The 16,101-nt window shown below is 37.1% G+C and overlaps 1 protein-coding gene across 1 annotated transcript; it reads left to right on the top strand.

Annotated features, from left to right (window-relative positions):
* The first annotated feature begins 1,237 nt into the window (after positions 1-1,237).
* itih6 (inter-alpha-trypsin inhibitor heavy chain family member 6) lies at positions 1,238-14,928 on the top strand. The gene is made up of 17 exons (XM_027016520.2): positions 1,238-1,317; positions 2,426-2,461; positions 2,883-3,037; positions 5,468-5,578; positions 5,933-6,180; positions 6,509-6,678; positions 6,765-6,881; positions 6,984-7,155; positions 7,264-7,541; positions 10,410-11,640; positions 12,280-12,321; positions 12,598-12,660; positions 12,773-12,793; positions 12,923-12,958; positions 13,165-13,278; positions 13,438-13,812; positions 14,424-14,928. The coding sequence occupies exons 1-17, from the start codon at positions 1,291-1,293 to the stop codon at positions 14,690-14,692; spliced, it is 3,465 nt and encodes a 1,154-aa protein (XP_026872321.2). The 5' UTR covers positions 1,238-1,290; the 3' UTR covers positions 14,693-14,928.
* The last annotated feature ends 1,173 nt before the right edge of the window (positions 14,929-16,101 follow it).

Genomic DNA, 16,101 nt, shown 5'->3' on the forward strand with positions numbered 1-16,101 from the left:
TTCTTTTGTATTTGGCTGGCTTTGAAGGAAAATTACTAGATTTGCTTAAGTTAACCCCTCCTCCAGGCAGGGTTGCAGCAATGTTCTAACTCAAAGTTCACACAAGGGAGCATTCATGTGCAGGTTTGTGTTCATGTTTGTCTTATATCTACAGAGTGATATTTGTGCATGTTTAAAAATCAGTTCATTTTTAGATATGAAGCAATTTATGGACCTGACTTGTATCTCAGTCTCTCACATTTAACATAATTTGCCACAAGTGAGTGCTGTTAGCACTATAACAGCTTTGGTGCTTCACATTAATGACACTGTGTCCTTGTTTTGAAGGATGTATCATTTTTTAAATTGAAACATCAAAATGGTCTTCAATCAGAGAAAAAAACCTGCAATGAGCAATAATGTTGACTTAATTTTGGACGTTTGTAGAAACACTGTAAAAATATTTGTAAGGTGACTCACCATGACAGTACTTAGGGCTACTATATTGTAAATGGGTATGACTAAAAGTAACTTGGACAACTACCAAATATATATTTGGAATATACCCAGATATATAATACCAGCAATAAAATCTCCCCGTGGGATTGTGTGAAATCCCTTTTTCAAGTTAATATTTAAAGTTCTATATTTTAAAAAAAAAATGTTTCAAAAGGTAGAGTCCTTTGTTTACTTCGAAAGTTGTACCAAAATCCATAGCACATGAACTCAGCTAAAGAAACACTTTTGTTATTCGTTTACTTTACTGTAGTTATATGTAAGTATGACAGTATCGAGATTGGTATAATCAGTAAACGAAGTACAGAATGGTAGACAGTCACGGGTTAAAATTTGTGGGTTGTTCGTACGTGGAATTAATGGCAGGACTCCGCGAAATTTCCAGTAGCAAACACGCATGGAAAGCTATACTTAAACAGACGCCACCAAACATCAACGTTCGTATACCGACGTTCATATTTTTATGTTTATAAATTAGCTTTACCTAACTTATTTAACTCTCCATTTCTCTCGTGTCATATTCTTGATATCAGAGCAATCTTGATGTTTTAAGTTGGAGGGGGAGTTTCATTCCAAAAACTGCTTCTGACAGAATGTGCGATATGTTGTAGAATGAGGTTAATGGTGGAACTGCACGTACAATAGTAAATTAATGATTCTGTAATTTAAAGCACGAACGAACTGAATGCAGTGGCGAACAAAAATATTATGAAAATGAGTATTCGTCTATTTGGAATTACTATAAAAATTTGGGCTTTTGTTTCAATTGGATGTGCGGCTGAACACATAGCACGTATGGATGCACAGAGCGTCTCTCTCAAGGTGAGTGTGGTACAAGTCATTAACAAACCAGCTTAGTCGAACTTTTGAAATAAAATGTTTGTTCTGTTTATAAACAAGTCTGTGCTCAAGCAACGTATATCATATGCGTCTCCAACATTTTAACCGAGACACGGAATTAAGAGTCGATAAAAAGCACGAATTATTGCTGCCAACAAAAACCAGTCTAAATGTAACAGGAGCTTGAGTATGTGTGTCGTTGAAAGACTAAAATTACTTGAGAGAAGGCTTCTTTAAAAAAAAAAGTAAGATCTGTATTAGAGACACGAGATATACCCCAAAATATTTTAATTTCCTACTCATCCTAGGTATTAAAGATTATATTTTCAAATTAGATGTTTGTTGTTGCAGAGCCATTTGGTCCATGTCAAAATGTTATTCACTGAAGGAATGCTCTTATTGCGTTTACTATATATTTCATTTTTCCTACTAAAAATGGAAGCACTGTACCAAGTGCCATAACAATTTTATTTCACAGAGAATGCCTAACTTGCGCCAGCACACACTCACCAACTTCCCCAGTTTAGCCTTTTATATGTTGCATTTACAACACCTTTCCAAGATATGTGCTTATAGATTGTCACAATTATGATCTGTGTATGATGTTTAATTATTTTTGCACCTGTCTGTTGAATGGCTTTGATTCAGTCTATTTCAGTACCTCATCAAACACAATCTAATTTTTGCTGACATACAAGAGCAAAATGAAAGATAATTTTACAATACTGGTTCATTTGTGTATATGACCACATTTACTTGACATTATGCTATATTTTTCCAGTGATGAGGCTTGTGAGATATTGGTGAGGTAAAGTATTAGAGATAACATTTTCTGACCTAGAGTATCTAACTCTATTTTAATATGGTTTGTATTAGTAATGTTACTTCAGTATGTGGTCAGATTTTCACCTTTAAGGCCAGGCAATTTATACTTGTGCTGAATACCAGTATAAGCAAAATGGCCAGATATATATCTTATATTTTTATATATAAAATAATATTTTGATATACTACTATATAAAATACTATTTTGTGAAAATAATCTTACTGTATTCCTAACAATCATTTTGTGGTGGTGTTTCCCCTCCAGAAGTTAAGGCATCAGAGCAAAATGGTTAAACCTTCCGTAAGTAAGAAATTTACAGACACATATTTTTATTATTAAGGAATAGCCTTGGGGCAATTTCACTATGTTTGTGTTTATGTTTTGCATCTCATATAGAAAAACACAATAGTTCAGTTGGTGTTGAAAACATTCTGTCCACATGGTCATTTAAGTCAGTGGGTTTAGGGACCAAAATCACCAGAGTTTACCTGAGATAAATGACCACTGACAATGCTTGCTTCTGTAACATATTTCCTGTCCAACTGGCTGATCTAATTTGAGTCCCTATGGTACTCAGAAATTACTTCTGTGACTTCTCTAAGTAAGTGAAGAACAGCTGTAGGCTTTTTGAATAGATGCAAACTTTACCAAACACACCAAATCTTCAATTAATTTAGAAAGGTTTTAAAATAAATAACAAAATGTATCCTTATGTCCTTAGCTGAAGATTACAGACTACCATGTCCACTGCACTGTGATGTCCCGCTATGCTCTTACCACTGTGGAGAGTACAGTATGGAACCAATTCCATCTCACCAAGGAGGCAGCCTTTGAAGTAGATTTACCTGCCTCTGCCTTCATTTCTAACTTCACCATGTGAGTCAGGAACGGCATACTTAACTCCACCTGATTTTGTTATTGCATCTCTTCCACATCTCAGTTGCTGGTGTTAAAGGTCCAGTCTCAGGTTTAAGAGCAATAAAGACCACTGAATTTAATTTGCTGTATGGGTAAAGGGTTTATGGATAGAGAGAGCACTATTACAGAGAGCGTAGTTGCAGCTTCAGTGGCATCATTGGATTCCTTAAGCAGAGTAATCTTTTTTCTGTGTTATATGGCAAAGCCATAACTGTTCAAGACAAAATTGTATTGTAATTAATCACTCTAGAAGTTATAAAAATGTCTCTCATTCTTCATATTTTACTTGTAAACAGCATGAGAAAGGAGAAGAATGAAAAATAGGAAAACTCATTCAGGGCCATAGGTGTAACTTAGACATGTATATATGAGCAAAGTCTGAAAACCACTTTTTCTTGAAAAAGATGGCTGCATGTAAGATGCTCACAAATAAGAAAATGACAGACTAATGGAAGAGCCAGGAGAATTTAGAGACAGAAGTGGTTGAGAAGTGTGGAACTTTCAGAGCCAATGAATAGTGCACTTTGTATTGTGAAGTCAGAGAATTAATAGAGAAAATGATACAAGCTAGCCATGTTCCACCTCCTGCTCTCACGCACTAGAGTTTACCAAGGCATATGGCCAAGGTATACATGCAGACATACATTTATGTGTGCAGAAATGCATACAGTAACAGCACCAGTACAGCATACCCACACACATGCCTGTGTAGGTTAGTTTACAAGCTGCCGGATAAATGTAGTTGCACACAATGCCTCACACACTCACAGAAAACAATATATACACTCACACATACTCATCAACACGTGCAGAAATTTTTGGGGAGTTTCCAGACCCAAATTAAGCTAAATCATACACTAAAAGAAGTTCCTATGGTTATTCACCATTTGTACAGCATTTTAGTCCAACATTAGATTTAATTGATGTATGGGAAAACTGGGCCTTGTTGTTTATCAGCTAAAATTTACACTCAAAATATGAGAGGAATTTAATAATTAATATACATGTGGCCTACATTTAGTTTTTCATTTATAATGCTGCCTGTATGCTGTTACAAGATAAATTGTAAAAATATGCAGAAAGCTGGCCTACTAACATATTCTATCATTTATATTGAGTTGTCTGAACTATTGTCTTATAAGAAGCAACTTAAGCCTTATCGGGGGTTACGTTTTCAAACGAAAAAGGTAAGTTATTTTGTAAAGACCCATGTAACATGATTGCTTTTGTTTTAATTTCAAAGAATATCATTTGTTTTGATAGACTAAGAAAATTTTTTATATATAATTTTAAGATTTTTCTGCCTACATTTGCAGTCTTATTTTAAAATATCAATAGATTCCTTGTTTTCCACCAATGCTACACACTCTCAGGGAAAATGTTTTAACAAGGAGCTACTAAGCTCTCTTTGCCAACAGACATCGACCTAACAAGTAGGCTGAATTTAGTGACTAAATCTGGTGACAGGGTACATTTACTTAATGGTAGAGACTTTTGTCAAGTTTTAATATCAGTGTTGTTTAAATGCCTCAGTACATTCGTACAAAAAGTCATTGTCCTTATGGCACTGGCCGTTTATATTTTTTATCTTTGCTTAATCTTAGCAATTTACAGGAGATTTTAATGTATTTTTGCTTATTTCTAGGGCATTTTTTGCAGTGAGTTCCATAATGGTTACAACTGAGAGCCCTGTGTTCATGTCACCCAGTCCTCTCACTCCCCAACATAGCACACATACAGCCAAGTTTTTTTCCACTGCTCCCTTACCTTCCTCATTCATCCTGCCTCTGTTTCAAACAAGCTCTATTTGAAGCCTGCTAGTTTACTTAGGTGGGTCTTTGTTTATTTTTATATAAATATGTTTAGTTAAATGGGTCAATCGTACATTTAGCTTCTTCTTTCCATTGCTTGTTGCAGGAAGGATACAGATCCGCTATAACTACCTTTGAGTTTGGAAAATTAGACAGCATTTTGTATGGGGAAATGCAGTGGTGTTGGTACATTAGGTGTCAAATGGTGTGTGTGAGCGTGTGTCTGCGTTTGGTGCTGGAGTTCTTTTCACTAATCATGTTTTCAGACGGGAATTTATTTTTCTCCTCACCGCTGTGTTAACCTCACTTCTTGTTTGTGTATACCTCTGGATATAATGAACCAGAGTAAACCAATTTGAAAAACAAAAACTTTGACCTATATTGTGAAAGTGTCAAGCTTAAAGAACTATTGTCCTAAGAAGACTGACCTTTGACAAAAGCAGTTGAACTGATTTTTTAAATGTAAAATATATTTACTTAATCTGAATCTTAATGCTTGTGAATGAAACATACCTCTAGATTTAACTATTCTCCATTTTAAAAAGTTATTTTGTTTCTCTTTCAATTAAATGCTCAGCACATCTGGAGGTAAAGTGTATGTGGCCCAAGTGAAGGAGAGAGCAGCTGCCAGGAAGTTCTATGACGCTGCAAAGAAGCATGGGAAGATAGCAGGACTTGTTGCCACCAAGTCAGTAAAAAAGCATATTTGATACCTTCTGTTGCCGGGAAATCTTTTGGTACTGACAGAGTGAACAAGCACCCACTTAAAACTAATGCCTCATATTAAAGGTTTATACCAAAATTGAAAGTCTGAAAAGACTTAATAATTTCTATATTTGTATAATAATCAATTGAACAGTTTTTACTTTTAAAATTAATCAACTAACATTAATACTTTTAGATTAAGGAAGTTCTTTAGAGTTTTATACAACTTTATCATACTCATTGTGAAATGGTAAAATGGGCCAGAATAAAAATTCCACAAAATGTGAATTGTTCATGCAACATATTGGATATTGCATGCTGTGCTTTTGTTTTGAAGGGAGCGGGAGACTGAGAAGTTTCGAGTGGTGGTCAGCATGCCTCCTGCAATACACATGTCCTTCTCAATTTCTTACGAGGAGTTGTTGACACGGCGACTAGGTCGCTATGAGCTTGCTTTGGGTCTGAGGCCTGGGCAGCCTGTGCAGAATCTTTCTGTGGATATCACAATAGCAGAACAATCAGGAATCAGCTTCATGAAAGTCCTACCACTCAGGACCAGCCGACTACTCAGTAGTACTGTTCAAGGTGTGCTTCAAATATGACCATCAATTATATATGAGCCTAGAAAAGTTATGTTGTAACTGTACTGAGCAATGACTATAAAATTTTATCTTATCTAGAATTACAGGCAGTCAATGCATGAATACATGTTGATATATGTTTTTTTGAAATCAAAGTGTTGGTATCTATTATATTTGTGCTTCCCAATTGTGGTTCTAGAGTAACTATACCATTTGCTAAGATTCCTGCAGTAACGCACTCTAATCAGTGCTCAGTCTGCAACGTCCAAAGCAGATGAACAAGAATGGGCTTTTGCTGTACTGAAACAATAAAATTCTTTGTATGTTTTCAGCTGAGGCCGAAGTGCCACCCTCCACTCAGGTGCAACAGAATCCGTACTGTGCTCACATTCATTACAGCCCCACATTGGAACAGCAGAGGAACCTCTCCCCCAAAGGCCTCAATGCAGATTTTGTCATCCAGTATGATGTGGAGCTAAAAGATCTTATGGGAGATATCCAGGTTATTGCACCACTATAATGACCCTTCTGTAACTAGCCACCAAATGAGAATATTTCCCAATGGCTTCAATTGTATCTTATGTCCAGGTGCTTGATGGCTACTTTGTTCATTACTTTGCCCCACGTGCACTACCGGTAGTTTCTAAAGATGTCATCTTTGTCATTGACATTAGTGGTTCCATGATTGGTAATAAGATCAAACAGGTAAGATTTTATTGAATTCATAACTATATATACATGGTAGCACACAAATGGAAATGTGGAATGAATGGTAAGTGAATCTTACACCTTTTAAATTTTACTCAGACCAAGGCAGCCATGTCTACTATTCTGGATGAACTACGTGAGGGTGACTACTTCAATCTTATAACATTTTCGGATAAAGTGCACACTTGGAAGAAAGGCCGCACTGTACAGGCCACAAAGCAGAACATACAGGAAGCAAAGGAATTTGTCAGGAAAATAAGTGCAGAGGGCTGTAGGTGTCTGATATATTCACAGTCATACAAATCTATTAGTCATACCAATCTGTTAGAAGACCCTTGATAACAATCTTTTCATTTTTCATTCTCTTTCTCTCCTCCAGGGACAAACATTAATGCAGCTCTCCTCTCCGCAGCCCATTTGGTGAACCCTTCCTCATCCTCATCTGCTAGCCATTCTTTATCACCACGACGAGTTCCCATGATCATCTTTCTGACTGATGGAGAAGCCACAATAGGAGTAACTGCGCAAGATGCCATTCTGCACAATGCGCAGAGTGCCCTTGGCTCAGTCTCACTGTTTGGACTGGCATTCGGTGATGACGCGGATTTCCCTTTGCTGAAACGTTTAGCCCTGGAGAACCGTGGGATAGCACGGATGGTAAACAGCAATACACCTCTTTTCAACATAAGGATGTCTTTATTTATTTTATTTTACCATAAAATTACAATAAACAAAGTTTAACATAACTACAATAGAAATGACCAGCCAAACATAATCATTTAACAGAAAAACAGGTACTGATATCAGTAAAAATGTCCTTTATTCTTAATTCTTAAACTTAAAATTGAGATAAAAGATCCCAGTTTTAATTTTTTTTTTTTTTTGTAGTGTGTTCCAATTTGTAGTGGCATACTGATGAAGAGCCATGAGAAGTGTCTGTTTTAGGAACTTTCAGTTGAATGTGAAGGAAAGACCTGGTGTTATATTTAGCAGATTCTGGATTTATCAGAGTTTGTAAATAGGGTAGCATCTGTGCCTATTTCAATGATATTCAATGGGGCTATTTCAGTGAAGAGTTAAGCGGGCCAATTGAGTAAAAGAGCAGTGATGGGTTCCAAAAGGGGCATTTGTAAGAAAATGGATAGAAGAATGATAAAGAAAATGAAGCTTCTGAAGTGCATTGTTATATGCCAGTCTGTAAACTGTATCATTGTAATCAAACAGAAGAAGAATAGTCATTAAACCACAGTAATTTTGTCAGCACAAATGAAGAAGGAGCGATTTTTAAACAAGCTTGGTCTTGACCTTGTCGGTATGGTTAGAGAAGAATAAAGAACTATTTAACCAAATGCCTAGGTAACTATACTTTGTGATCTGTTTGAGGATGGCACCCTCATTGGTAGTGAATTTTAAAATAGGGATGGTTACAGGATGTAGTCTTGGTTTTTGAGATGTTTCATGGCAATTCAAGGCTGGAAAAAGCATGGAGGAAGCTATCATGGAGCACTAACAGCACAGATTCAGGGGAAGAGGCAGTGGTATATAGTATCATCAGAATATAAATAAATTAAACCATTACCAACTGCATGGGGAATATAGGACCTAGTACTGATGCTTGCGGGACACCTTTAGTAACCAGACGGGGTGAGAACATTATCTAATTTACATAATGTGACCTAAGAAAACTATTTGGTTTGTGATCCAAGCTAAAAAATCATCTATAAACTCTATCATGTCCAGTCTATTTATTAGGATGTAATGATCAACAGAATCAGAGCCTTTAGCCAGGTCAATAAATATTGCAGTGCAATGTTGCTTGGCATCCAAGGCAAACAAAACATGTAAATCTTTTAAAATAGCCACAAAACAACCACAGCCTAGACAAAAAACTGACTGTATCCCAGAGAAAATTTAATTGTCTTGAAGATATTCATTTTGCTGCTTATTTTGTAGTTTCTACAGAACCTTGGAGATGCAAGGTAAGATGGAAATAAGCCTGAGCAGTTAGGATCATTAGTTTGGTCGCCACTCTTAAAAAGTGTTTGGACAATGACAGATTTCCAATGTGATGGTATTTGTACAGTGTGAATGGATAAATTAAAAATATATTAAACAGGAACAGCAATAAAGGGGCAGCCATGTTAAAGAATGGATCTAGCTGTGACAATGGCAAGCACAGAACAAGGTACAAGTGCAGCTCAGGAGTATCTTTACTGAACCCCATATGAGCAGGAAATGGCAAAGCAAACAAAATAATAAAGCAAACAAGCAGCTGGCAGGGATCTTCTCCATCATTAAATAGCCTGGAGAGAGAAACTATGACTGACCGTGTAGGACCGAGAGGGAACAGAATCCAAACCTGAAACTACAGGACAATAAAATATATTTTTAAAATTATTTAAAATGATAAAAAGACCTCTAAACAAATCTCTAATCTCTATGCTTCATTCACAGTGAGGAACAAACTAACTCTGTGCCATTTGACTTTGGCCATGTCATGTAAAAAATGTCTGAATATTCAAATGTTTGAAGTTTCTTTTTGACAGGCAATTTCACAGAGTGGTTCTTGTGTACACAAGCAATGAAACAATGGTCACTTAGATCATTGCACAAAACACCAGAATAGTGCATATTTGGAGAGTTTGTAAGTATCACATCAGAGTGGCCTTATCTGGAGTATTGTGATCAGGAAAGAAAAGTGATAATCTGATGAAGGTTCAAAGAGTCAACCTGGTCCAAATTATTTGATAACTTAATGTTAATAATTAATAACTTGAATTGTATGGGAACAGACTTGGCTAAGGTGAAAGAACATTGAAGGTGTTCTTTGGTATAAAATTACTCCAATCTCACCTTAGACAGCCTATCTTTTCTAAACAAATTGTAGCCCGACAGATTTATTTCAGGGCAAGCAACAGTCATACGTAACATGACTGATAAAAACTGATAAAATGTTAGGGTTAGAGTTAGAGCTTACAACCCACACTTCAAGATGGTCTATTATAGGTAATACACTTCTCGCATTGACATCCAAATTTAAAACATAGAATCCTCAAAACACAAATCATGTACAGCCGTATTAGCATTGTTGCAACAAAGCAAAGAGGACCAAGTTGGATATGAATATTGCTGGACATGATTAGTAGCAAAATAATTAGTGCATGACAGAAAATCAAAGAAATAGAATGTTGATGGGAAAGCCAAAGAGAGTGAAGTATGGTTGAGATGTACTTAAACATCTGATCTCCATGTGCTAGTGAACACACCTCCTTTGTTCTGTTGACAAAAGCTTGCTCTGTACATCACTGGTGACGCTGTCAAAGAATAAAACTGCAAAGAATAAAACTGGCGTATTGGTCCATGGCGTATTGTGAAATGTGTAAATATGAGAAGGACGGGAGAGCAAGTAAACCAAGAATAACATTAAAACATTCTAAACATCAAATAGGAAAAATAAAACAACATATTTAAAGTAAATTTAAATATTTATCTTATTCTATTCTGTTTCTGTTCTTGTTCTCTCAGGTATTTGAGGATGCTGATGCTGCACTCCAGTTGAAGGGTTTCTATGATGAAGTGGCTAGTCCACTGTTGTCAGACATCCAGCTTTCCTACCTTGAGGACCAAGCTTACGATGTCACACGTGTTCTTTTCCCTAACTATTTCCAGGGCTCAGAACTGGTGGTCACTGGGAAGATTAAGTCAGGTGTGCAAGAGATGCAAGTCTCACTCACAGCAAATGACTCAAAGCAGAAGTTGAAGGTAGAGAGCAAAGCTAGGTTGGCTAAGTCTAAGGGAAATGAGACAGCAACATTTCTGGATTGCAAAGGGAGTCTGGGAGGCATCTATAGCTTTGTGCAGCGCCTCTGGGCATATTTCACTATCAAGGAGCTCCTGCTAGCCAAAATCAACAGCACAGATTCACTGGCACAACAATTGCTAGCAGAGAAAGCAACCAATCTTTCACTTAAATACAACTTTGTTACTCCTGTTACCTCTTTGGTGGTGGTTAAACCGGACACTGACAAGTATCCAACATCTATATCTTCCATTCCAACCAGTCCTGTTACCACCACTACGGAAAGTGTAATGAGCACAGTGACACAGACTTTTAGTGCAAATCCTAAAACTGTCTCAATTGCTGCAGCAGGGACCAAAAAGTCCAAATCCATCTTGGCCCTGAAGATAGCTAAACGTCCTCTCACCAAATCTCCTCAACAACATGTGCCATCTCCAGGGCTGCACACCACAGGACACCCAGCAAACACTGTTTCTCCAGGCAAACACTTGCCACCTTCATCTCTGAAGAGCACCACAACTTTATTACCCAGCACAAATAAAACCATCTCTGCCAAAATCTCCAGTAAGGCTTCTACCACTATGAGCACAATGTTGAGCTTGCATAACTCCAGCAGTACAGCCACTCCACCCACCAAGGTTTTCACCACCCTTCCTAGCATTGCTGGAAGTACTACTTCTTTGCCTACTAAATCTATGACAACACCCAGCTCAGTGAGACCTCTAGTCCTCCCTGTGGGGAAATTCACCTCACCTGACAGTGAAAACTCCACAGCTGAAGTTCCTAGCCTCCAGGAACTAGGTCTCCCGGCGGTTTCTTTATACAAACCCCAACCTGCAGATCCTAACCTAGACATGAATGTGGATCTGGATATTCCCATCCTTGTGGCTGCCACTTTTGCCCCCATGCCAGGCATAACAGACGCACCTAAGCCATGGGAAGCTTCTGGAATTTTAGGCAAGTGCTGCTGTGAATCCAAAATTTGTTGATATTCTTAAAAGTCAGTGTTAGGCAACACAGCTTCAGTCCATAACAGCTGTGCTTTCATTTAAATATTTTAGTTATCTGTAGTAGTATTACTTATGGTATGCACCCATAAGGAAGTTCAGTCTTGAACCTTAGCTGACTGGTTAACATTAAAGCAATGTATTTTTAGTCTTTGGATTAACACATGATTGTGTTATTAATTAATACCACAGCTTGGAGTTGGAATATTTCTTGAAGGCTGTTTTGAGGTGATAAGTGAACTAAATAATGGATAAATGGAAAGTGATTGCCTAGTTTTCCTTTTAGCCATCTTCTAAAGTTTATTAAAGCAACAAAAAAAATTCTCTAACTGGCTAACTCAGCATTATAGTTTCTCATTTCATATGACTTCATCTTGAATACATAATTATACCAAAGCTAATGAACTATGAGCTAAAATCATAATACTACTTGTTTTATTTTAGATACTGTCCTTTTTACTTTTAGATCCTGTGTTTGTTGTTTTTTGGTGTGTGTGTGTGTGTGTGTGTGTGTGTGTGTGTGTGTGTGTGTGTGTGTGTGTGTGTGTGTGCGGCTTATTTAAATAAAAACAATTTGTCTGCCCACCAGATGTTTCTACAACCATCCAATTTGAGACAAAAGGTAAATCAGAAACTTTTGGGCTCTTCATTTTAGACATTAATCAATAGTGGTATTTGCAGGAATGAACTTTCTTCAGAAAATGCTATTTTGGACTAATTTTTTGGATCAATGATACTAATCAATATGGATCCACAAGGACTTGTTTTTTTGTTTAGTATTACATTTTTTGTCTATTTGTAACACCGAAAAAAACCTGAATCAGGTGTTCGAGTTGTGTAGTAGTTGGTAATTTTTTATGTGATTTTTGATGTGTTTCACATTATTGCAATTAACCTCTATTGTTCTTCAATCTGCTAGCAGAGTATGATGTCCCATATGACTACGACTACACCATTCTTTATGATTTGTGTAAGTTAAAATATAACACAAGCAGCATTGACAGCCTCAAAGACAATGTTTTTTCATAGTAATTTATAACATTATTATTACATGACAATCATGTGTCTAACTTTTTTTATAGATTCTGATACAGAGACAGCTGGTAGGTAGTAAATTTCCTGTACCACATACATACATCCATATACATGATTTCATATTGTTAAAGCTCTGTGTAGAATAGTGGAATATTTTCTCTCCATTGTTATATTCTCATTGATTTTGGCTGCTCCAGACAACCCCAGTACAAGTTCAGTGTTCTCTTCCTCAGGTAGGTCCTAGAAGTATTTAATGTCATCATAATCATCTATCATTTTTTACTGACAATGTTACCACAGATTTAGTTGAAATGTAAAAATGTGTGTACTGCATAATAAAACTGAGAATTTTGTTGTGTTGATACTAAAAAATTAGTAGTATGTCATTAGTGCAAAAGGAGCTTTTTCATGTCTGGAAATATGTACTTCTGTTTTTAAGTGGATGGAGACCCCCATTTTTTTGTAAAGTTGCCAAATTTGCAGCAGAATCTGTGTTTTACTGTTGATGGTAGGGCAAATGATGTCTTGCGTCTTCTGGAGGACCCAGAAAAAGGTATATATATACCAGTACCTTGTCAAAACCCAGTGTTGCATCAAACTGAATATGTGAAGCTAGCCCTAAATAAAATTAGGGGAGCAATTAGAGAGTAATCTCTAAAAGACATACTTTTATGTTTTAATGCTTTGCTACCTTACACTTTCTGTACTGCAGGCATTATAGTGGAGGGTCATTTGATTTTGGCGCCTACAAAACGTGGCGTAGAGGAGCATACCCGCACCTTTTTTGACAAGATAACCATCAAAATTGCAAAAGGTGGCATCAGTGTCACACTGATGATAGACTCTGTGGTAGTGAAGGGAGAGGGACTCCACAGTCTTCCCACCACTCAGCAGGGATCTGTGACATATTTAGACTTGAAGATTGTACTTGATGGACACCAGAGCTGTTGGATTGACTTTGGGAAAGGCATGCTGTTCCTGGTGGTCTTTCATCGCTATAGTCACCCCAGCTACTATCAGATGGAACACCTAGGATTCTATATTGCTGATGGCGAGGGGCTGTCTTCTCTCACACAAGGGCTACTAGGTATGTTACATTTCCTCATCTTCCTTGTTTGTTTTACTGTGTTTTAAACATTTGGCCAGAAATAATAGTCAGTGTAGTATTTCAAATTTTTATGTGGGAAGGTGATGTCTAGATGTCTACACAAGGAAACTAATCAAAGAAACACTCTGTATGCTTGGGAAATCCTAGAGGCAATACTTTGCAGTGATTGTGTGTTAGAAACAGTCTTATATACTTAAACTCTCTGAACACACATGTGAGTTCAATATTCCAGTGATGATCTGAATGAAAGTCTCTGATTGGCTGAGTTGTTGGCTGGGTGCTGAACAGGCTGCTGGGTAGTGTAGTCTGGTTGGGATTTGGGCGGTATGACAAATGTGCATCACAGCCATGCAAACATATGAACCACATTTAGTTGAGAGGGGCAATGTTGTATATACATTTTAACTGTATCGTTGTAAGAAAAATATGGAACCCATGTATATGGCATGTATCCCAGCATTAGCTAGAGAGTATATTGTATCTTTGCACTGAAATGTAACCCTTTTATCATATGTGTCCTCAAAATGTTACTCACACTGTAGATGTGACACATAATCCAATAACTCCTTCCTTCTATGGTGTCCTTGCAGGCCAGTTCCAGCACAGCCACATGGAGGTTGTGAGGATAATGGACAGCCATGGAGCTGGGTTCCACCATGCTCAGACCAGCAAGAACACTTCTCTGGCCATGGGCCTGCTGATGAAAGGAAACCAACACATTCCAGTGACTTTACAGGATAAGAACCTGAAGATCACGCCAAGTAAACGCCTCTTGGCCCAGTGCTGGGTTGTGCCCAAAGTGGAAGTGGAGCGTCTCTTGGGTCATTCCTATGAAAGCTATTTGGTGGATCACCTGTAAAATGTATCCTAGAAAGCAATCAAAAAATGCTAAGTTAATGGATACTATCACACTGCTGGACAGCTCATGACTTTACAGAATCATAGCACTTGTGAAGTATTGTACACAGTATTTTATATAGCAGGACTGAACGCTTGTTCAAAGTGGCTTAAAAGGAGAATTAAAACAGTAGAGTTCAATAGTTTTATTTAAAATTAAATAAAAATCATGTGCCTCATCATTGCCCACAATACTGATATATTATGTAAATATATAATATGAAAAAAGATTATTACATATTTCCAGAATGTTTATTTTTTAAAATGTATTGAAATGTTAATTTGCACAACTCAATATAACCCACCAAGTGTGGAAATATTTATAAGAAAAGCGTCATGATTAGTCCCTCCCAGCTTCCTTGTTCCATGTTTTCCCTGTTTTGTGTATTTCTCCGAGAAGCCCAACAAGGACGCAACGAGAGAGCGAGACTCTAGGAGGTGGTTGTTCTGCTGGGACAAAACTCTGGCTGTTTCTATACAGTACGAGTTCGTTATGTTCTCAGCGCCACCAAACCAGAGACAGCAAATCCCCTGGGTACCCGGGCATCTTGTCGTTCCTGACAATATATATATATATATATATATATATATATATATATATATATATATATATATATATATAAATTGTTTTTATTTTTTATTTTTATAATATACTGAAGTACCTTCATTCCACACCACTATTCAGTGGATACACATGCTCATCATCCAAATTGTTGCAGCAAGTATAAATTCCTAACTGTTCCTTAGTTACTTACAGAGGGTAGAATCTAACAAATGAGTGTCTCAAACTTGTAAGGATCTTGAAAACATTAACCATCTAAGCAGAAACTGCTAGATAGAGAGACCTATGAAAACCCACAAATATATGCTGAATATATAGCGACTGTGATCAATATCAAGATGTAATATTTGTGCATGGTTAACATTTAATGGCATTTAGCTGACATGTTTATCCAAAAAAAGCAATTATGACTGAGTACAACTTGAGGGTTAAGGGCCTTGCTCAGGGGCCCCAATAGTGGCAGAGCTTGAACAGCACCCTTCTGATTACAAGTCAAGTACCTTAACCACTGACCTACCACTAGCGTTTTGTTAACTGCTAGCATGAAGAACCATTAAATTTAGATTAATTTGACCCGCAGGCATGACACCTGATGCCTCTTCTTTGAAGACATTGAACATGAGAATCCATCATGTAGATAATGTAAACAGCCTGTGTATGAAATCCTTGGACACTGTAAGTTACCGAATACAACGGTCCAAATGATGCATCAGCAATAGGCCTTCACGTTTATTATCTTGAAGCATCTATTTACATGATGTGCATGCCATGTTCCAGATTGTGTGAAAGAAGAAAACAAGAAAGTCGTA

The sequence above is a fragment of the Electrophorus electricus genome, chromosome 22 (assembly GCF_013358815.1).
Source record: "Electrophorus electricus isolate fEleEle1 chromosome 22, fEleEle1.pri, whole genome shotgun sequence".
NCBI lineage: Eukaryota > Metazoa > Chordata > Actinopteri > Gymnotiformes > Gymnotidae > Electrophorus > Electrophorus electricus.